The following is a 23251-nucleotide window of genomic DNA, read 5'->3' as shown; positions in this document are numbered from 1 at the left end:
GATTACCGTAGATCGTTATGAGGTGGTGAAGAGCACTGCGGGCAATGTTGTTTACAAAATATTGAATACAACAAATTGATCCGGTGACATAATCGAACACAATCCGCTTTGTCCTGCTGTGTGACGTCGCTTATAAGTTTTGCGGTATATCATGTGAACTATTTAGTTATGACATTCGTTTCAGGAAAAGAAAATGAGTTATTTTAAAAGAAAAACTAAGTGAAAAAATGAAATTGCATACCTTCTGGCGCTCAGCAAAGTGGCACCAGAAGAGCTGCATAAAATTGACCATCTTGCTGGGTAGTAAATGTTATGTGTTTTTAATTCATAATTGTCAAACTGGTTTGATATGTTTTTGGGTTTCAACATATTACAGCCCAGATGATGGTTTCAAGCAACAAAATCCGTCTCAAATCGCTTCAAAATAATTGATGTTGGTGACCACATTCTTCCGTCTGTTTTAATATTCGTTATTTGTTATTTATTAATTGAAGTTCACCGGACCGCGAATGGCCCTCTTCAAGCGAATTCGCTTACATTCATTACATTAAGGTCATGTTTCGGTCATCCATTTGCCACGCTTAGTCTTAAGTAAAATAGTTAACACGTAAAAGGTCGCACGACACGAATACTATTTAGCAATGCGTTGCGCGACATGTCAGGTTGCTGACGATCACAAATGACATTAAACTCACGGCACATACGAATAAACGGGTCAGAGGAGCCAAAGCAAGTACGGCGTTCAATACAATAATTTAAAAAAAATATCGAATTACATTAATCAATGCGGCCAAAGAGCGTTCAAGGCAAACGTGCACTACGTTAGATTCTACTAGCAAAAATCATAAATTTTCTCAACCGTTTCGAGTGATGTGTGTTCACTTAAACGTCTCCGATGGGTGCAACCGGGCAGCCTTTCCTTTGAAGCATTGGAACACCCCAGAACCGCTCCAAAACAAACAACCTGCTGCTAGACAAATGCGCACGCACTTTAAAAGGGTTTGTGGGGAGGCACAAAGCGTCCCATTCGGTGCGATTAGTGTTCGGGGCGAATACTTTCACTGGCAGAACGGTCGACCAATCCTGGCTCGCTGGTGCCCAAGCCAAGCGGCAAGTTGAAAGAGTTGCTCCTCCAGCTCGGTCTCACCGCCACATGACCGACCCGCCTGCTCTGATTGGATGACGTAATTTGCCTGACCTTAACAAACATGGGTGCCACAGGCGGGAGAACCGACAGGCAAACAGGGCAAGCTCATAAACCATCGATAATTTTTTTACTGCTTTTGCGAAACTGGCGGGGATTGTCAGTCCAGCAGCTCTGTCAGAGAGAGAGAGAGAGAGCTCTGTGTCTGTGTGTTTTGTATGGTTGCCATACATTAAGATATCGATTCCGTTTTAATACAGTCTGGAGATCGTGGCTCAATCGAGTCCAGAGAAACGGGGGTGCGGTAATCCTCGATCCTCCGAAAAGCCAAAAATAAGAATGCTTGCGTTGCAAGAGATGGAAGACAATAATGTGGCTTGGAACGTTCCTGCCGCTGGCACACCAGTTGGCACATGGAGTGGGAGTTCGTGTATGTTTTTTTTTTGTGCTTGGCATTTTAACACCAACCATGTCCATCTGTTGCTTAAAATGGTTGAGCCAAGTGCCGGTGTATTTATACGGGGTGCACAATTGATTAGCTGTCATTGGCGAGGTCATTCCAACAAGTTACCCGCCGGAGCCTGGGACACCCCCCGTACGCTGAGGCTTGGGGTTTCCTTTGCAATGCTTTCCGTTTCTTTCGCGCGGTTCTTTTGGGCCGCGAGCGTTTTGCGGCAACTTTCAAACTTTTACGAGAGCTACTTTTTCCCGTTGCTCCACTCCAAACACAGTCGTCTTGCATCAACTTCCCCGGGTACCCGGACAAGAACTTTGATTGGAGCTATAAAACTGAACTCCACCGCGCGCCAGTGATTAGATGCATGCTGTTGTCACCCCGGCAGAAAGTGAGTAAGAAGGTGACGCAATCAAATTCCATGTCGTTCAGTAGATGGGGATGGGGGGAGGGCTTCATCAAGATTCCTCAACGAATCAACCAGGTCAAACGTGTAGTGCACATCACAGGCCCCGGAGCCGTCGCCTTCGTCGGCAATATATTGTATCGATTTTATTGCCCAGAACGACGGAGAAGCGAGGAATTCAAACTATCCCACAGCAAATTGCCACGGCTCAAAGTTTGGCATTCCCTGACGGGAGACACACTCAAGACCACTGTGCGCTGCCAGCAGATAGTGCTCCCGATTGTCACACCTCGTACAATCTCTCTCTCTCTTTCTCTTTCTCTCTATCACAGAATTGGTGAATTGTTTACCACTCTCTCTCTCTCTCTCTCTCTCTCTCTCTCTCTCTCTCTCTCTCTCACACACATACACTCTCTCAGTCACTCTCACTCTCCTGTATCAGATGTGGGAACCATTAGCGATGACATCAACCAACCCCCAAGGCACCAGTTGACCACCGGGGTCAACCGGGTTAGTTTGTGTGGATTCTGTTCCCATCGCTCCACACCCCTCCACCGTTCGCCGTCCTTTTCATGGCAAAGCGGGTTGCGGAAGGGGTGCAATGAGGTGCGGTGGAATGCATGCAAGACAGAGTCACCGACCACGGCCGATTGTATCATCTTCCCCGACACATCGGAATCGGTTCGCCTTGAGTGTAGTGTGCGTAGTTTGTGCTGGTCGTGCCGTATGTCTTTCCTTTCTGTTTGCTCTCACGGGATCCATCCATACGAGGATCCGATTTTGTTGCGGGTCAGCCCGGCACATTATTTGGTCGCCGGTGCTGCGAGATAGTGCGGCCTGTTAGGGCCTTGCGAAGTATCGCTGCAAAGAACTTCCATTCTGGTGGGCAAGGGGAAGCAAATTTCGGCTGTTGGGGGGGCGCAGGTGCTGTTTTGGCGTAGTGATTTGCTTGAATATTTTAAACGAACAGTCCTCGCTGTGGTGTTTCTTGTTTTTTACGTGGCAGAGCGCTCTATACTGTTTCTTTCAAGGGTAGAGGGGTGGGAGGCAGATAGCAGCATTTGGCAGTGTAACAGGTTTTTCGTAGTCGGTGATGGAGTTGGAACGGCTAGGCGCTTGTTAAATCGAATGTGTGAATAGGCTCCATTTCAGCTCCAAACGCCTGCTGCAAACTGTTGCTTGTGCCCTCACTCAGGAGACGTCCAAAAGGCTTGGGAGTGGTACTTAGAGGCAGGATTAGAGTGTGTGTGTTTGCAGGCTCGGATGGAACCGTCAATGTGAGTCAGGTGAGATGAGCCTACGGTGACGCCGGGAGCCAAGCTCAAGTGGTATCAAGGACAGCCCCACCGACATAAGCTCACCTTGACAGTAGAGCGTTCTGGAGACATCTTGTAGGGTGGTGCTAGTTGGATTTTAACGCCTTGGAATTACTACCGCTGCAAACGCACTTGAGCGCGCTATGGAATGTGTTGAGTGGGAAAAAATCGGAGAGGACTCCGGACTCCAGACTTTGTGTTTGTTTTGGTACAAAGTCTTGCACGTGCTTTACTGAACAGTAGCTTCCAGCTCAAAATGTCAATCTCAAGTACTTTCCAATAGATCCTACCAACCTTATATTATCGCTAGTAGTATCTCGTCACACCTAAGAACAAGCTCTGTGAATTTAAATGCCAAATTATCTACCTGTAGATAAATCCCAAAAACCCGTAACATAACCTCCTTTTAGCTAAGCTATCGTTCCTCTTTCTCTCTTTCATTTATTTCGGTGTGACGCCCGAAAAAAACCAACAGAGTAGAGCGCTCGAAGGTGCGTGTATCGTTCTTCCAGAGCAGCAAACCGCAATCAATCAGTCCGCCGGAGTCGCTGCACCTGTACGGTGGGCAAAGTTTGATCCATTTCGGTAACGGCGGCGGCAGCGGCGGTGACGGCGGCTATGATAACAACAACTCGCCGCTAGACACCTACATCACCTCGGCCGCGCTCAACCAGCAGTACGACGCGCTGTCCAGCCATCAGCAGCAGCAGCAGCACGCACACTTTCATCCGGACCACCGGGATCCCGACATGGCGGCTGTCTACGGAGGTGCCAACGTGCCGCCAACGGCCTTTAACCGACAAATGAGGTAGGTAGAGGAAGAGTCGTGACGTGTTTTGTTTTAGTGTTTTACTGTTGTTGTTGTTTGCGTGTCAGTAAACCCGATTCTACCAGATCGCCTTTCCACATTTGCTTTCAAGCAATATTCCCCCTTACTCCTTTGCATCCCGCAACGTAGTGCAATGATGGTCCCTCCGTAGGCTTTCAGAATGGGGAATGAACACACGAGAGGTTGCTCACGTCATCTTATCTACTGTATCATCATGGTTGATGTACGATGCAATTTTGTCCCGCTCTGCCCATCTTCAAGAGTTCCGAACAATGATACCTTGGGTGCGGTTTGGTGGAGGTTAGAAGCGGGGGCTTTGAAGGAGTGACCTATGTGTACTCAGCAAAGCCAGCCTACACGTATCTCCTTTCACCCGGTCGCGCTGGTTACTATGTAAACTTCATTGGATATTCATTCCTGTCTCGCAAAGCAAAAAAAAAAACATCTTTCATAAAAAGCAAACGGAGCACGGAGGTTAACCACCTCGGTTGGTATGATGTTTTCTTTTTTATTTATTCAATTCTCCCCCTTCCCTCCATTCTCATTCCTCCAACACCCAATCATGGGCGTGCTACCAGCTTTATCGGTATGGATTTGTCCGGACGTAGCACCAGATCCGTTTTGAGACGAATCTCGTGCATCGTATCACCGGGCAATATCCTATAAAAGGAAATCATACGTACGATAGCGACCTTCATCTCCAGCAGCGCATACCGCTGCCCGATACAGTTCCGCGTGCCGATACTGAACGGGATGTAGTCGTACGGGCCGCGCCGTTGCGTATTTCCGTCCGAGAAGCGCTCCGGATCGAATCGTTCTGGGTCGGGATACACAACGGGATTGCGGTGGATGACGTAGATGGGGATGGTAAAGTCAGTGCCGGCTGGAATAGTTACACCGTTCATCTCGATGTCATCCGCTAGCCGACGGCCGATAAACGAAACGGGTGGCAGCAGTCGCAGCGACTCCTTCACTACCATGTCGAGGTACGGGAAGTTCTGGAGCGTGTTGTAGGTGAGCGGCACATGGCGGTAATCGACGCCGAGCACATCTTGGATCTCCCGATAAAGCTTCTCCTGTATTTCAGGATGCTTAGCAAGTTGATAGAAGGTGAACGCAATGCCGGAAGTGGTCGTATCATGACCCTCGAACATGAAAGTATCAACCTCCTCCCGTATATCAAGATCGCTGAGTGAATTGCCATCCACCCTAACGTTCAGCAGCAGATCCAAGAACGTATCCCTACGCTTTGTGTAAAGATGTTCCTCATCCAGGCACTCCTGCTCGTGAAACACTTCCGAGCTCCTTTCCAACAGCTGTTCCCGACGTTTGTGGATCACGGTGTCCGTGAACGCATGCAGCCGTCGGATCAGCTTCCGCTGCTCCCACGCGTTCGGCATCGTGTACCAGTAGGTGCGCGGAAAGGACGACAGCACATGGAAAATCCGCAGCAGTATCAGCTCGCTCATCCGCTTGACGTCCCGCACGTACTGGTTTTCCGGATGCCGTTGCGCATTAATCTCCACACCCATTGACGTGGTGCAGATACTGTCCAGTGCGTACAGCGAGATCGGCTCGTAGATGTCAAACTCACGACCCGTGTCAGCATACTGGCTTAACTTTTTAATCAATATCTCCGCCTCCTGGTTGAACACGGTCACGAAGCTTTCCAGTATCTTGAAGTGAAAGGTGGGCGTGATGATCTTACGCCGATGGAACCACTTCTCGCCCTTGGAGATGAGCAGACCCTGTCCCAGCCACAGCTCGATGAACTCGTACACGGAGGATTTTTCCGTCCTCTTTGCCATCACTACCTTCTCCACGTTAGCGGCACTGCTGACGGTAATCATGTGGTCGTTTAGGAGGCCCCAGTTGAACAGATCCTTACCGTGACGCTTGTGCAGCGCTACCATCGTCTCGAAGATGCCCGGTATGTCGTTGGCCGGATACTCCATCACGTTCCCCAGCAGCCAGTGCGGCTTGGCACCGTCGAAATGGGCCGCAATGCGGTGCAGCCGGCGTCGCTTACGATAGACCTGCGCCAGCCCGTATACAATCAGAATGACCAGCAGAAACAGTACGAACGACATGTTGATACCGTTGATGCTCTATGTTAACAGGCAAGGTTCGATTGCTCGACCGTTCCGCAGCAGTTCTGTTTTACGTGTGAAAAGCATGCTGCACACGATTGGAGCTTCTGTTGCAAAATTGGAAAGATGAGCACCAGTGCTAAAGTGTTTCGTGGTCAGATTAATCGTGGGTATATTTTAAAAAATAAACACTGTCGAGCCTTATCTTTGTTCTGGCTGGCTTCAGTGTATTTGATACGATTTTACTTCTGATTCGGCACAGAACGTACACGAGGAGAAGCTGAGGTACCCGGCGGCACTCCACCGACCATATCTTTGAGTGCCTGTAGCTGATTAGCGAGGTGTCCAGCATTCTTTTGAGCTGTGGTGAACCACCCTTGGATTCGCACACTATGACTAATGCGCACTGTAGTCTAATGTTGAGTGTTTGTAGTACACGCTCCGATAATGTAACTGATAACAACAGCGGAGTAACATCGAATCGGTAAAATCAGAAACCTATTCACGCATGCTTGAGCATTAGTTTATTGAATCGAATTTTCTACGCACAAGTTTGATAGGAATGCCCTTATCCGGGCGCAACACTAGATCTGTCTTGAAGCGCACCTGGGGCATCTGTTCACCGGGCAAGACGCGGAAATGTGCCAACATCTTTATAACGGCGACTTTCATCTCCAGCAGCGCATAGCGCTGTCCGATGCAGTTCCGTGACCCAGCACTGAACGGGATGTAGTCGTACGGTCCGGGAGGGTGCTGATTGGCATCCGAAAACCGCTCCGGATCAAAGCGTTCCGGGTCCGGGAAAACTGCAGGATTGCGATGGATGACGTAGATGGGGATGGTAAAGTCAGTGCCGGCTGGAATAGTTACGCCATTCATCTGGATATCTTCCACTAGCCGCCGTCCGATGAACGAAACGGGTGGTAGAAGCCGCAGCGACTCCTTCACTACCATGTCCAGGTACGAGAAGTTCTGGAGTGTATTGTAGGTCAACGGCACCTGGCGATAATCTACTCCGAGCACATCTTGGAGCTCCTGGTGTAGCTTCTCCTGTATTTCAGGATGCTTTGCAAGTTGATAGAAGGTAAACGCAATGCCCGAAGTGGTCGTGTCATGACCCTCGAACATGAAGGTATCCACCTCCTCCCGTATATCCGCATCAGACAATGGCTTTCCACCGACTGTGACGTTCAGCAGCAGGTCCAAAAAGCTGGAACGTTGCTTTGCACCGTACAGATCATCCGCGTGTGTTTCCTGATTTCCGACTTCTCCTTCCTCTACCGCAGCCAGCAGCTGTCGCCGACGGCTTTGAATCACCGAGTCCGTGAATGCATGAAGCCGTCCAATCAGCTTCCGCTGTTCCCAAGCGTTCGGCATCGTGTACCAGAAGGTGCGTGGAAACGCTGACAGCACGTGAAAGATGCGCAGCAGCACCAGCTCGCTCATCCGCTTCACGTCCCGCACGTACTGGTTTTCGGGATTATGCTGCGCATTAATCTCCACACCCATGGACGTCTCGCATATGCTGTCCAGCGCGTAAAGCGAGATCGGCTCGTAGATGTCAAACTCACGGCCCGCGTCCGCATTCTGTCCCAGCTTCTCTATCAGCAGCTCCGCCTCGCGGTTGAACACGGTCACGAAGCTTTCCAGTATCTTGAAGTGAAAGGTGGGCGTGATGATTTTTCGCCGGTGGAACCACTTCTCGCCGCTGGAGATGAGCAGACCCTGCCCCAGCCACGGCTCGATGAACTCGTAAATCTGTGATTTTTGCGTCTTCTTCGCCATCACCACCTTCTCCACGTTAGCGGCACTGGTTACGACGACCATGTGATCGTTTAGGAGGCCCCAGTTGAACAGATCCTGTCCGTAGCGTTCGTGCAGCTTCACCATCGTCTCGAAGATGCCCGGAATGTCGTTGACCGGGAACAGTGGCAAATATCCGAGCAGCCAGTGTGGTTTGGGACCCTGGAAGTGGGATGCAATGTGCTGCAGCCGCTTGCGATCGCGATACTCGCGCAGTACCGCTAGCACCAGTAGCGTCACGAGAAACACCACGACAAGCATTCTGAAACACTTCCACCTGGCGCTAGGTTCAAAGGTTTACGTTTAGGGTGCAAGACACAGACTAATCAGATGCTGAACGTTACAGTAATGGCAGGAGCGTTCAGCTGGTCGGTTATATATTTTGTGTCACAGGTCTCGCGACTGATAACGTAACTTTTGGACGCTTTGGGCTTTATCGTAATCTTCATACCACCGGTGCCTTATCATCTTATCTAGAATAAGTCCACCTTAAGGCTACCAGTATCGGGAGAAATCGTGGTTTACAGTTTGATGCTTCAAGATGACTGTACGTACGATAAAGCTGCCCAAAGCGCAACGCACACGAGCACGATGCCCGACATACAAATGTCCCAATCAGCATGAGCCATCTGAATTTCATGTGTTTTGTGATTCTTTCGTATTTTTTGGTAATTTATTTGTATACTTTGGACTGATTGCCTTCATATGTCCAGATGATCTTAAACCTAATCCTATATGCACGGTCTTTCCTCCTTGCTGTGGGCCTTAAAGGTCCTCAGAAATATCCAAGCTCAGAATCTTCCTAAGCTCCTCCAACCATCTTCAAAGAAAGGAAACGCACCACAAGGACATTTTTGTTTGCCTAACTTAACCTTACTGCGACTTGCATCATTCGTACGAGAGGTTGTGAACTACCCTACTCCACTTTCCAGATGGCGCTTATCGCGGCCCACTGCTCTTACACCGCGCCTTACATATTTCATGTCTTGGTTTTCTGCCCAGTCATTGCCGATTTTTTTTTTTTTTTGAAGGGTGCGCTCATATTCCGCTTTGGATTATGACACCCACCGACTAAAATACTCATGCTGTGTGTGTGTTTGCCCTCCATTTTGGCGGCGGCGTGCCGTGGCACGGCGGTGGTGGTAGCGCGTTTTGTTTGCTTTTACTTTCATTTATTTTCGTACTGTCGGTACGGTCTCGAAGTGTACATTAAGCGCGATGAGTCATCAGGTGTGCGGATGCCTCCCCTCCCTCCACCGTTTCGGCTACTAAAATATGTACTGCTTTCTCGGCTTGTATTGTTCTACATTCCTGCACAGCACAACCAATACTAGACAGTGGTTCGATAATGATGTTATCTCAAAGAAAACTTCTTTCCCTGCCTTTCTCTCTCTCTCTCTCTCTCTCTCTCTCTCTCTCTCTCTCTTTCTCGCTCGATGTCTCACACTCTCAGCTAGCCTTTATTCTGTGCTAGAATTAGAATTGAAATGTAGGCAATGAAGTCTGTTTGCTTTCTGTGCGGTTTCGTGTAATTGATATCCACTTCCGCTCCGTGAAGTCATTACCCTGGCCGCACCAATACGTCCCCCCGCTCCCTTACCTCCTGTGTCCTATGTCTTCGAGTTTTCCTGTCTGACCAGTCAAGCAAAAGTAGGCCATTTGTACACGCGATCCCAATCCTTGGACGTTTTGAACACTTACACACACACTCTGACACATGCACACTAATCCTGCTGGGTGGGTAGATGACAGTGATCAGGATGGGGGTGTTGTCGGCGGCCATTGTGCAGCGGGGGTGCAGCGTAAACATTCGTATAAGGGGACTTTTTTTTTCGTTCCGAGTAGGTGAAAGGGGCCAAGCCAGACACTCCTGAATATTTCTTTTGACTGTTTGCGTAAGAGAGTAAAAGTGATGATAAACGTGAGCTCCCAAAGTGAGTGACACTTTTTGGTTTGTACACACATTCTGAAACACAGCGAAATATGACGTTTAAACTGCCTTCGAACGAAATGTCACTTTGACAGATGTCAATTGTTTTTTGTTTTTTTTTGTTAAAGTTGGGTTAATTTTGTTTGTATAGAAACATATTACTCAGGGTCATATGGTATGTTTTAAAAGAATAAAAAAAAGAAGAAGATGGAGTACAAAAACGGATGTTTGAAACAAAAACAAATGTAAAAAAAAAACACAAGCAGCTACTCGCAGGACACGTCCGTGTCAGTGAGTGACGGTGAGTGGTCGCGTGAGCGAGATGTGTGGCTAAATTTTTCGTGCGCGCGCACTCCCCAGGGTGGTGGGTGGGTGGAAAACGCACCCATGAAGCGAACGCGTTACTACACACCCCATGTGTGTGTGTGTTTGGGTATGTGTGTGTATAGTGCTCAGGAGATATGACCCAAGAACTCATCACGCACACACGCGCTCATTCAGGGGTGTATAGGGATTTTTCCCGAATTTCCCGCACACAAAGAGAAGCGCCGCGATGAGAAAATTCAAGAGTGTGTAGCTTCTCTCTCTCTCTCTCTCTCTCTCTCTCTCTCTACCTCGTACACTACCAATACACACACACACGCGCGCGCTCGCCTGCAAAGGGGAGGCACGGATCGCGCCAGTTTTCGCACTGTACAGTCGCGTACCGTATGCAGACGCACGTAGAACAGTGTAAAGTAGGGTAGTGGCACCCCGTACGGAACACACCAAGGTTCGATTGCAGTGGCCTGTCCTGGCGCTAACCGCCGAAGAGGGATTGTTGATTGTCTGTTGATTGTTGAAAAAGGCCACTGTTTGTCGCGGCAAGAGGTCAATAAACACATCCAAGTGGTGTTCGGGGCTTCAAACGTGAGGTTAAGCCGAGACCGTGACCGAACGAAGTGGTGGAACGTGTTGGCGGGGAAAAAAGACAGGAGTAGGCGCCGAGAAGTAATGGATTGGTTGCGGAACGTGTCATCAGGCTGCCAAAAGTGTCACACAAAAAAGAAAAAAAGAAAAAGAAAGTGCGCTACAAAAAGCGAGAATGGGAGTTACTGCTTCGCTCGTGTTTGCGTGCAGGCGAAATGCACCAGCCAACCAGAAACCATACAAAATAGCAGCAGTAAAACACCCACACCAGTGCAAGGGCGCTACAATTTGTTGACAGTTTTGCTCTTTTTAACGGCGACCTGTTTCCCCCCCCCCCACCCCCCTCCGTTGTTGCTTCTTCTTCCACCCATTTGCCCATTTGTCGGTGGAAACTCCGTGACTGCTGACCCACTGCCAAGGGGCGGGGTTGCGCGTACGGCGGTACGAGAGGCAAGGCGGGGGGGGGGGCGGGAGAGGGAAAGAAAATGCGAAGAAAATAGCGCGCCAGTTCCGTTCCGAAGGGGAGGGAGCGAGGGGCTGCTGCCTTTTGGCTCGCATTTTTGTCACCACTGACAGGTGATGTCAGGTTTGCCCGGCATGTGTATTTGCGCACGCGCACGCCACCACTCACTGCTTCTTGCTCGGAGGTTGGTTGCTTCTTCTTCTTTTTTTTTTTACATCTTTAGTTGTTGTTGGTTGGACAGCTCAGCGAACGGGGTGCCTTTGCTCGAAACGGCAAAGGCCGTATTCGTGAGTTACTAACGCTTCCCTTTTCCAGTGCACAGTAGCTTCAATGTTGCCGTTTACATCTGCGGACTGAATGCTGCGGCTCCCATCCGTTTAAGTCAAATCTAAAACAAACAAACCACTAAAAAAAGCAATCGTTGGTATTTTCTTCGATACAGTCGATTACTGCTGGAGCGAATTTGCCTACCACCGGTGAGAGTGTTAGATTTGACAGTTGTGGCGGGTTTTTGTTGTTGTTGTTGTTGCAGGACGCTCACGAGTTCGCTGTGGCGTCAGGTTGTGGTGTTGCTCACGTGGGTGTGTATAGTGTTTGCTTACTATTTCAACCACAACAACAACACCAAAAGTTAAATCTAATTGAAGAGAGCAACATTTTGTGTCTGTGTTTAGGTGTGTGTGTGTGTCTGTCTATATTTTGCGCGAGTAACGCAGTAACTCTTCAGCGCGTAACGATGCACAAAATAAACCAATTTTTTAAAGGTCACCGCCACACACAGACACACGCACACACAGCGACACGCCAGAGAAGAATACAAATGGGGGGAGGGTGGAAAATAGGGCAATAAATCTAGTCTCACTCCATCGGCACCCCTCAAGCTCCGTTTGCCGTCGTCCTCAAAATCGGTTTTGCTCGGTGACCGTCGGGTGGTGGCTGGTTTTCTTTTTCTTTCTTCCTACTACTAATAATGATGAGCACAAATTAAATTGATCCTAATGCGATGTGTAACGGACGTGTGTGTGTGTGTGTGTGTGTGTTGGATGGGGATTTTCTCCCTGTCCGTTCCGGAGCACTTCAATCAAACTCGCCGCTCGCGCGCGACTACGGCGCGCTTTCAAAATGCAAATAATGGCTCAACTCAACCTCCAACCCTTGGGCACACAATCAACCGGCCGATCAGTTTAGCGGACCACCCACCCACCCACCAAAATGTGAACGCAAATCAGCTAGCAATGAGGTTGCCATTCTTCGGACAGTGTTACGGTCCATTTTGGAGTTAAATCGCCTCGGTTCGGGTGGCCCACACGTCACACACCTTGTGTGTGTGTGGCAGTGTGTGTGTAGGGGGGGGGGGGGGGGGGGGTTGGGTGGTCATGGAGACACAAGTTTGACAATGAACGTCAAATTTCCGGTTCGATTCGAATCTAATCAAGAGAGCACCAACAATCAGCCGCGTGAGCCCTGTTTTGCACTAGAATGCGAGAAGTAATTTGTTTGTAAGTGCGTGTGCGTGTGTGTGTGTGTGTGCCGTGTAACATGAATAATGATTCAAGAAGAAAATGCGTTACATTGAGTCACACGTGCGGGGGAGGTGGATGGCCGGAAAAATATCGATAAATGCTCCCGGTCGATCTTTGAGGTTTTCCATTTTTTTTTGTTTAATTATTGTGAACTGGTGCGCGTCCTTCGTCACCTACCACCACTACCCTAAGCGCTTACGACCGTTGGAATGTTGTACCACCCAAACCCCCCTTCCACCTTGAATAATTAATTTCGGAAATGAGTGTGACAGTGGTTTTTTGTTCTCTCACTTTTCATTTCGCACACGCTAAAATGGAGATCGTACAGGTTGGCGCGAATGTATCTCTGATTCTAATGTGTGTGTGTGTGTGTGTGTGTGTGTCTGTGAGTTTGTGGTAGTCTTTTTTGTCATGGGGACACACGCACACAGTCGCTGTGTGCGGAAAGGAAAAAATGGAAACCGTGCGTTTGCTTACAATATTAACGTCGGAAATAGCTAAGCCAGCGACCAGCGGTTGGCACTGCACCGCGCCATGGTCGCAGCTACTCGATCTACTCCCCCCTTCCCCCACCCTTGCAATCTCCCATGTGACCTACTGCGGGTGGCTAAAAATATGAACTGTCCGTTTATTGCGGTTCTCATCTGCTCTTGCTTTCTCTGTGTTTCCTGTTGCTGAGTGGTGGTGCGTGTGCTGCGGGAACTGTTAATAAATGTTGCCGCTCAAGAGCTTAAAGCGTTTGAAGCATTTTTGTACACACAAAAATGACACAAAAACACGCGTGTGAAATGTTTTTGACAGATGTCGCCAAACACCGCGCCAGTGGGCCGAAAATAACGGCTGACCTTGACATTTGACACAACTTTAGCTTTGTGCGCAAGGGGGAACAGGTTTTCCATCTTTTCAAACAAAACAAAATTTCATCCACAGTCCTCGTTTTGTAGTGAAATAATAATTAAAAAAAAAAAAATAAGTTGTATGTGTTAAACACTTCGAACGTGATTTGATATTCCCGCGACACGATGGAGGCGCCCGGTGCCGGTTACCTTTTACCGACTGTGAGTGACATTTCGCCGAAGCACTGTGCTGTGTAAGGGGCGTTAGGTGACCGAGCAAGGCGCTCACACACACACACACGGTTACAAAAGTGCACTGCAAAAACGAACTGTTGCGGCAACCCCATTAACTGACGGCTTGGCGAAAAGCTTTCGCAAAGATCGTACCGAGGGGTTGAACTTTTTCCACCTTCATTCACTCGTGCAGCGGGAAAATATTTCCTCTCAGAACAAACTAAAAAAAAAAACACCACAGCAACTGTGTCAAAAGCGAGTGTGTGCGTGCGTGTATGTGTGTGCGTGTGTGCATATCCGGAAGGGAAAACACGATGGTAAACTCGACGGCAACGACACCGTCCCAGTCGCACGGCGGCGCACTGTACTACGTGGTGGAGGTGCCGCGCGAAGAGTATCTGAAGGAGTGTGCCGCCCAGGCGACGGCGATGGCCAGCGCCGGCGGCTACCCGAACCCCACCTATCAGGCGCAGTACGCCGCCCATCACCAGCAGTTCCAGAACGTACCGAACACGACCATCCTGGCGCGCCTGAACAGGTGGGCACGCGTGTGTGTGTGTGTGCGCGCCACCACCCTGAACGAGGGACCCCATTGCACCCCCTTTTTGCTTCCCTTCCCATTTCTTTCCATCCTCCGATTAACTGTTTTTTATTTTTAGTTCACGATGCGATGCATTTTTCTGTTTTGTTTTTTTTTTTTTTGTTTGTTTAGGGTTTTTTGTGCCCACAATCGAGCCCAAAACACACACACACACTGATGCACTAATATTGATTTCTTGTTTCTCTTCCACGCACAAACACACGCGCGCATCTGCAGTACCGAGTCAGGCTGGGACAATCCATTCAGACCGGGCGGCGACCTGTCGAGGGAGGCGGACGAAATAGTCAATCTGATCAAAGGTATGTTGCGGGCGGGTTTGTTTGCCTCCTCTCCTCTAGAAAGACAGTGTCTAATCGATTTTCCCCGTTGCCGGGTGCCCTTCCCGTTTCTCCGCAGGTGGCAAACCGATCACACCAACCGGCGACCAAAGTTTAGTGAACGGCAGCACGCCTAAGGACAGCCACAGCACCGACGACCCGGACACGACGGTTGTGGACGGTGCGGTAGCAAAGCACGAGGTGCGTATGCATGCGATTGCAGACGCCGTTAGACGCGAATGCCTGGTGCCTGGCGGTGCAGTACAGTACAGGAATGTTATGAAAAGAATGCAGTGTTGCATATCACCTAGAAATCTATCGAAAAGCTTAAATTGTTTGAAGCAAATGCATCAACATAGCATGCCATAGTTTACTGGTTATTACATCAGAGCTAGTGAATGTGAGCTTTAGTAATAGTGGAAGAATGTATGGTTTTTTTTTTTTTCAGAGGCTCTCTACGACACAGCTTTTGGGACAAGCACATTGGAAATTGCTTTTCATTCCAAACAAACCTGTCCAATAAGAATGTCGTAGAGTCCACTTTCCGTCCTATAGGAGTTTCTTGAAGGTTAGACAGGATTTGTATGATTTGGATACAGGACAAGCTGATGATTAGTTATGAGATAATACAGGGTTTTCTGAGCCAATTCCCAATTTCTGCAACATTTGCTAGATGTTTTTCAACAGCTGTCAAATGTTGTACTTCCATCTCAATAACGTTTCAGTTCTTCCGCATGATTTTCAACACACCTCAAGCTGGATTGAGTTTGACAGTTCTTAATGGTGTGTTGAAAATCAAGTGTAAGAACTGAAATTTATTTATTTTGATGCAAATACACCATTTGACAGTTGTTGAAAAACATCTTGGAGGTTGTGAATACAGGGGTTTCCGAGTCAATTTGCAATGTGTACAACATTTGGATTGCGAACAGCTGGATTGAGTTTGACAGTTATTTGTGGTGTGTTGAAAATCATGTGTAAGAACTGAATTTATTTATTTTGATGCAAACACACAATTTAGCCGGAAAACCCTGTAAGTAAGCCCGGTCAGCTTTCAAACCAATTATCTCGAAGACAATTAGACCAATTGTTTGAACCTAGCGGAGATGAACGGCCAAATGTTCTTCCACAATGTTTGGCAATATGGAGCAGAAGCACAACAGTTTTTAGTATGCTTTTGTCATCTTTCCGTAGCACTGCTCTGCCGGATAATGCGATACAGGGTGGTCCAAGTCAGCTTCGAATGTAAACATAGTTATTCACCGCAATCCAATATGTTTTTCAACAGCTGTCAAATGGGTAAATTGTTTCAAAATGAAACTTCAGTTTCAACACATGATTTTCAACACACCACAAAGAACTGTAAAAATCAATCCAGCTTGAGGCGTGTTGAAAATAAATTAAAGTAAAAATTAAAAATTATTGTGATGGAAATGAAACGTCATATCGATGAGGAACAACGTTTTGCATGCGGTGAATAGCAATGTTTACTTTCGAAACTGACTGGGAAAACCCTGTAATGTTGGACAAAATCTCTCGTATTTGTTTTTATTGTAATGCCTGTAAGGCAACTCAAACGTTTGCATTACATGACTCAATTCCGTCAGATTAGAGTAAGGGGATTTGTTTTGTTTTACAATTTTACTAACAGTAGGTAAACCACAGTAATTGCAAGTAATTCAGAAATGTGTCATCATCATGTATAATAGTAAGAAATAGGCAAAACACAAAAAGTACAGGTTTTAGAGGTGTGAATTATTGAAAACATGTCCTAAATAGGCTTTGATGTCTTGTTCGGTTCGTGGCAGAGCGCTGCCTAAGCTGTTAATGCAACTTCTTCAGTTATTCCAGTAGCCATTTGGCCCTACATTTTATTTTACTGCTAGGGATAACTTGTTCTTATTCTTACTATGGCAAGCTATTGGAGATCGATAAAGAAGGTCAAAGCGTGTCGGAAAGTGTTTAGCATTTGGGCATCCATCTAGCATGTCGTTTTAAGCAGCGTAACACAGCGTAACAGCTGACTTCCCGGGTGTGCTCCCTTCGCAAATGCAAACGATAATAATTCCAACGGATTCTCTGCTCTCCTCCATTTGCTTCGCAGGCCTCGCAGCTGCAGGCGGCGGCGGCCCAGCAGAACGGCACCAAATCGCCCCACAAATCGCCCGGCACGGCCGCCGGTGGTGCCGCCGGTTCGCCCGCGCTCGGGGCGAAAAATGGCACGACCGGGGCGGACGGCAGCACGGTCCACAGCAGCACGACACCGATCAGCAACCAGGTGATACCCGGTCCCCAGTCCGCGTCGCACGTCGTGATCGACGAGAAGAAGAAGAAAAAGTGCACCTGTTGCGTTATACAGTAAACAGAACCCCAAACCCCACCCCTCCCCTCCTAGTCCACACACACACACACACACGCAGGAGCACGGGGCTGTTTGGTGGGTGCGTTGCGAGCGCGCGTGTGTGAGCGGGTGTGTGTGAGTAAGAAAAGGAAAAAGAGAGAGAGAGAGAGACAGAGAGAGATAAAGAGAAAGAAAGAGAGAGAGAAAATAGGAAAAGCAACAAACGTGGACGTGACGAAGGAGGAAATAATAACCCGACCCCGTTCTCTGCGCTATATATCGTTATACATATGCATATATATATATATTTATACGACCGCAGACGACGAACGTACGGGCACACTCGATGGAACCCAACCCAAATACATGATATATTAGCAAACAAAAAAAAACAAAACAAACAAACAAACAAAAACAACTCACACTCACGCACGCACGCACACGAACGCATGCACGCACCAGCATCCTTTCTCTCTCTCTCTCTCGCTCTCTCCCTGCAAATGGCTGCGGCAGACAGCGAAAGGAGCCCGCAACGCCCCCATCGGATACCCTAAATTACTACGTCTTCTTCTGCTGTGAGTGCGGGCGCGGATCGAGAAGAGGGTTTTAATGCTAAGAAAAATCACCTTGCTGCTTGTTTGATGTTAGGAAGAGTAACACACACACACCCACACACACACATACCGTGGCTACTAATCGTGCTGTAGACGTGTGAGAGCCCGAGAAGCTGCTCCACCTTGAAGGAAAGCAAAACCACACATAACCACCTGAAGGACGATGAAGGATTGAACGAGACAAGGTGGAGCTTGTAAGGGAGAATGCGAGTTAAGTGTGTGTGTGTGTGTGTGTGTGTGTTTGTGCGTCTGGGTGTGCGCAACATCCCAACACACACACACACACACACACATACATAGGTACGTGTGCACACAGTGCGGTGGCGCTAGATGAAGCCAGGGCAAGGCAGGCGATAGGAGCATAGTGCTAGCGTAGTAGCGCCAAGGAACAGGCAAGGCGGCCGTTCCTTGGCCCATTCTAACATTCTTTGCACCAAATGTCAACCTTCACTTTGCTCTCTTTTTGTTATTCTTCCATTGGATTTCCCCTCTTTATTCTTCTTCCATAACTCGTGCTGCTGCCTACTACTACGCGGTGACGAATGTGGAAGAATTGTAACTGATCATACCTACCCCGTACTTCCAAACTCTTCAGCTGTTTCCTTTCATTGCCTGTCCCGTTTCGCTCGCACACAAAGTGTTTCGCAAAGACGTCTCTTGTGTAGTTCAGAACAACAACAATAAAAACAGATTAATACTATCGATAGAGAGATAGAGATAGAGATAGGGAAAGAGATGCATAGCGACATAGAGAGAGAGAGAGAGAGAGAGCTAGAAAGAGAGAAAGAAAAGGAGAAAATTTTATCGTGTACTCTGACAGCAAAAGTATTTATTTTACTTTTAAAATAAACTTACCCAAAAAAAAACAACAACAACAAAAACAAAAACGAGCCCTGCTATGATACGTCATTCTTTCCTTTTGCTTTCGCGCCTTTCCCGTTGTCTCCACCGCTAGACTAGTAAGTAATGGCTGGCTAGGTGCGAGAAACAGACTGTAGAAAGGGTTCAGAATGCACCGCACTGTGCCACTGCGTGTCTGTATGTGCGTGTGTGTGTGTGTGTTTGTAAGTGTGTAATCTGTGGGTGTATGTGGGTGATTGTGATGTAAAGCATTCATGTTGTAATTAACTCCAACAGTGGTATATCTACTTTAGTTTTCGTTTTAAATACTTTAAACACTTCGTTTTTTTTTTTAAACTGACTGACCCCAAATCACCTTGCTTTGCTTGCGCCACCTCGTGCGTTTGAGGCACAGTGAGGGCTTTTGTACCACCACGCCTGTACCCACAAACACACATGCACACCCTCACACTACTATACCCGGACACTCCCGAAAGAAATTTACAGGGTGTGCTTCCTGAGTAAACCAAACGAGTAACTATTTTTACTATTTAGAAATGTTTAGTATTAAAAAGTGACGGGGAGGAGGGGGTTGGGGGAGAGGAGAGTAAGCCGATGCACGTCCACAAACGTACACCGTCAAAAAAAAAAATAATAATTGCATACTGCAACAACGTGAAGGCGGCGAATGGGGCTATTAAAAAGTAAAAGCAAAGGTTATTTGTAAGAGAAATGCAGCGGATCTAAAAATGGAAAAATGGTGATGATATATTGGCGCGAACAGGCGAAGGGCCGGAGCATCATGCCGGAGCTATTTATTTAACGCAAACCGTAATAAGAAACCCAAAAAAAAAAGGAAAAGGGAAGGCACAGATACTGTTTAGGAGGGGGTGAAATTAAAGATGGCAATAACATATAATCACAGTTGTAAGAAAGCAAAGAACCAAGCAAGTGAATGTGTGTTGCGAAACAGGAAGAGTCATTAGAAGGGAAACTTATATATATTTTTGTCCCTCACCACAAACATACACACACACATATATATATATACACAAAAATTCGCCTTAGCTCTGCGCAGTGAGGTAACCTTGGTGGGATACTCTTCCTCTTTTATTGATATTTTTTTTTATTTAATTCCAAGATCATTATTACCACAAAAAACAAAAACAAAACAAACCTTTATCGTACTCGCAAGGACCCCCTTCCCTTTACCCTGATTAGGCGTTGTTTTAACGTGATATATATGCTATACTAACCGGGTGAGCAGAACGCTGTCCATGTACTGGCGGTCGTGCAATGCAGCGCAGTGTAATGTGGATCGATGAAGGAGTTGCGCTCGCCCCAGGTAGAAGTGTAACGAGAACCCTATCGGTAAAGTTCGGTTGATCCGTTCTGTCTCCTTGCCCGCCCGCCCAAAAGGCGTCCTGTGTTTTAGAACGAAAGTGTTTGTGGTACCAAAAACCACCCCCCCCCCCCCAAAACATAATGGTATATTTTTCGAAACAGATGTGTAATGTACATGATATTGAAACGATTCAGCCCTTCGGCAGGGCGCAAAAGCAGCGGCAGCAGCAGCAGCAGTCAAAGGGCAGCCCCAACAACACACTCGCTTACAAACAATAAGTGTCATTTTTCCACACTGTCTCTTAGTTGACTCCAGCAAATGGACTTGAATAAAGTAATGCTTTCTCTCTGGATGTTGGGGATGTTATTGTTTTCCTTTTCTTTATGTTTTTGTGTGCAATTCCGTCTGCATCCTGCACCATCTCAACCACAAAAACATCCTTCAAATGTAAGCTTCAGTGACAAGAATGTGTTTGGTAGTGTCTGTTGATGATGTACAGCTTGAAAGAAAGACAATAGGAATAGTTGAATTGAACATTTAACTATATGGAGGCACAACCTGTCACATATTGTAGCTATCAGGTCCCCAATCACCCACCTTTATTGAGCATCCTTTCGTTCCTATTCACTACTGTGGGTGCAAGAGAGAGAGAGAGAGAGAGAGAGAGAGAGAGAGAGAGATAATCATACACACTCACACTCTACATGTATGTATTCAAAAAAGATATTAAAGAGATCGTGATTTGCCAAACGAGCCAAACGTTGGAATAGGGAATCTCACCTTTGCCCTAAATATGAGAGTTTTTTTTTTTACTTCAGATTATAAACCCTTACATTTATGGTCAATGCTGTAGTCCGCTTGCGTTGCGTGTATACTGTAGCTAGACGATGTCTGATACCGATACAACTGCGATGTCACTACCACCTAGTGCTGGCATAATGGAATTGTTTGTCAACTTGCAGTACTGCCATCTTTGCACTACTGGAAGCGATTTTGATGTAGTTCAACCATTTGCGTATATTTTCGAAACACACGCAAACACGAACACTCATTTGCACTTTCAAATGATGATGCATCCCCTGCACACTCTCCTGAAATTGTTTTGAAGCAATATTTAAATTGTTTTGAAGAAAATCAGGTCTCGCTGGGGCAAAATAGTGAATAACACAAGTGACAAATAGAGTATATAACTAAACGAAACTAGACTAGAACGGTCGAGTATAGCATAATGTAACAAAGAAGAACGAAAAAAAATAATCAAAAGATGTGAAACAATCTTGTTTACAAAAGGAAGCGAAAAGAGGAAACGAAAAGATGGTAAAAGATTAACAAAACTAAAATATTTAATGTGAAGAAACAAGTTGAAGTTCCAAGCAGATGAAGCAAAGTTTGGAAACTGAAACAAGGTAAAGCAGAACGCCTAACACACAGATGCATATTAACGGTCACACACAAAGCATGCCGGCAAACGATTGCTGTGCTATCGCACTTGAATGTGTGTGTGTGTGTGTGTGTGTAGCCCGTGCCGGAACTGATGTGCACTCACCTGTCGGCGCTGATTGAATAGTCCGATACAATGTCGTATGAAAACCACACACATGCCCATAAACAAAAACATTACTACACACACAGAAACTATTTATTATATTGTAATGAAGTCTAAATCAAGCAAACAAAACAAAGAAATTAGATCGTATAGCAGTGGAACGTGCTACGGCACAAGCAACGGCAAAGCGAGAGAAGCAACCAACACAAACCAATGAAAGTCTAATTAGAAAGTCAGCAAAGCTGTGTGCAAAGCTGTAGTCGATGCGTGTATGATGTATTCGTAGTGTGAGAACGCCCCATTAAATAGAAAAAGCGACCGAATCGATCAAAATGACGTCACCTTGCTTCACTTTTTTTGTTCAATTCTATCGTTCTCCCTTCTTTTTTCTTTCGTAGCGTGCAGTTTCTGTGCTACAATAGTAATATTATTAATAATAACAACAGTAATAATTATAATAGTAATAATAGTGATGGCGTCATTAAAAGGTCAGTGTCACTGCAGTATTGATACGTTGCCTGATTTTGCTCGGCTAAAGAAAGGTTCAATAGTAGTGGTATTACCTTTCTTTGCATACGGCAAGTTCATTCACTCGACGACGGGCTTAATGTAACGGCTGCAATGAACACATCGGGCTGCAGGAGTTTCGTTACAGTGCGTGTGAGCGTTATCGGTATATATTTTCTATTGAAGTGGATAGCGCGCGGACGAGAAAAGTGAGATCAACTGAGTGCGAGAAAGGGATGTCACCCGTGAGAAACGGTTAGAATCTGCGACCGGTGCGTTAAAACTGCACACCGGCAACACCGAAATCGAAATAGATGAACAAAGAAATTAAGAGAAAACAAAAACGATGTTAACTATATGATGATTCCGCTATTATTAAAAAAGAAACAAGAAAAAGAAACATGTATTTCAATAAAGAAGAAGACAAAACCAACTCTAAATGCACTGTGTGCGCATCTGTACCAGCTGGGAACTGTTAATATAGCAGCGATCAGATTGATTCGGAAGGCAGACACTTCGTCTGTGATGATCGTAAAAAAAAATTATCCAATTGCTCATTCCAAACTCTCTCATAATGCTGATGTCGCCTGGGAAGCTAAGATATTGCATCATTCGTAATTTTGTTCGTACTTGAATATTCCGAAAATTGGAACCGTAAATGGAAGCTCCATACATTTCTGATGGGTCTATAGAAGAGTACAGACAGAGATCGGGAGTGAACGCTCTCCCCTCGAAACGAGTACGATTACATTTAGATTTAAGCGTTACTGTTATCAACAGCATATATCTACAATTCCTTTTCACACTTGTCACAGACTAATAAATCCACAAACTGCGCTTAGACGTAGTACGCCCTATCACCCATCTCAATAAAAGGGCCCTGTTTGGGATGTCTCCAAGCGGAAGGATCCAATAATTTAAAGCCCACGCGCGTGAAGCGAAGGAGCAAAAGGTTAATGGCAAAATCTGGTTGAGCACGTTGCTCGCTGCGGGTCCAAATGCGGCCAGGAAGTGCTTAAAACGGCGAGCCGAAACTCTGTACATTAACGCGCAACGCTTTGTTGATTTAGTGCCATACGGTGCTGTGCGAGATTTGTCACGCCCGAAGCGTGTGGAAATGTAATTCGGCTAGCTAATTACTTGATTTATGGTGATGGGCAAACGCAGCAGCAAGCTTCAGCGTATCGGGGCAGGGGAGTTAGC

At 46.8% G+C, this 23251-nt stretch overlaps 3 protein-coding genes and 1 long non-coding RNA gene across 5 annotated transcripts in view; 1 reads left to right on the top strand and 3 right to left on the bottom strand.

Annotated features, from left to right (window-relative positions):
• The window catches only part of LOC120906335 (uncharacterized PE-PGRS family protein PE_PGRS10), a 52561-nt gene extending 33002 nt beyond the window's left edge, over positions 1-19559 (top strand). The window contains exons 3-6 of one of the 2 annotated variants that reach the window (XM_040317917.1): positions 3796-4128; positions 14755-14837; positions 14935-15056; positions 16960-19559. In XM_040317917.1, the coding sequence (XP_040173851.1) occupies positions 3796-4128; positions 14755-14837; positions 14935-15056; positions 16960-17217 (796 nt within the window). In that variant the 3' untranslated portion in view covers positions 17218-19559. The remainder of the gene's footprint in view (positions 1-3795; positions 4129-14754; positions 14838-14934; positions 15057-16959) is intronic. The other variant, XM_040317918.1, reaches the window with a different exon arrangement.
• LOC120906337 (cytochrome P450 4d2-like) lies at positions 4638-6348 on the bottom strand. Its single transcript, XM_040317921.1, has one exon. It carries the CDS (start codon positions 6237-6239, stop codon positions 4710-4712), a length of 1530 nt encoding a protein of 509 aa, XP_040173855.1. The 5' UTR covers positions 6240-6348; the 3' UTR covers positions 4638-4709.
• Positions 6746-8567, bottom strand: LOC120906336 (cytochrome P450 4d2-like). Its single transcript, XM_040317920.1, has one exon. It carries the CDS (start codon positions 8301-8303, stop codon positions 6759-6761), a length of 1545 nt encoding a protein of 514 aa, XP_040173854.1. The 5' UTR covers positions 8304-8567; the 3' UTR covers positions 6746-6758.
• An 825-nt stretch (positions 19560-20384) lies between the features above and the next one.
• Positions 20385-21083, bottom strand: LOC120906338. Its single transcript, XR_005740075.1, has 3 exons — positions 20829-21083; positions 20593-20625; positions 20385-20494 (listed from the first exon to the last, which is right to left on the bottom strand). It is a non-coding gene; the product is annotated as an uncharacterized LOC120906338 (long non-coding RNA).
• Between the last annotated feature and the right edge of the window lie 2168 nt (positions 21084-23251).

Source organism: Anopheles arabiensis, chromosome X, assembly GCF_016920715.1.
Source record: "Anopheles arabiensis isolate DONGOLA chromosome X, AaraD3, whole genome shotgun sequence".
NCBI lineage: Eukaryota > Metazoa > Arthropoda > Insecta > Diptera > Culicidae > Anopheles > Anopheles arabiensis.
This window is presented reverse-complemented; position numbering and strand designations above follow the sequence as displayed.

Bases quoted from the DNA above. Each gene is read 5' to 3' on its own strand.
- LOC120906337 (XM_040317921.1), bottom strand. From the start codon at position 6,239: ATGTCGTTCGTACTGTTTCTGCTGGTCATTCTGATTGTATACGGGCTG.
- LOC120906336 (XM_040317920.1), bottom strand. From the start codon at position 8,303: ATGCTTGTCGTGGTGTTTCTCGTGACGCTACTGGTGCTAGCGGTACTG.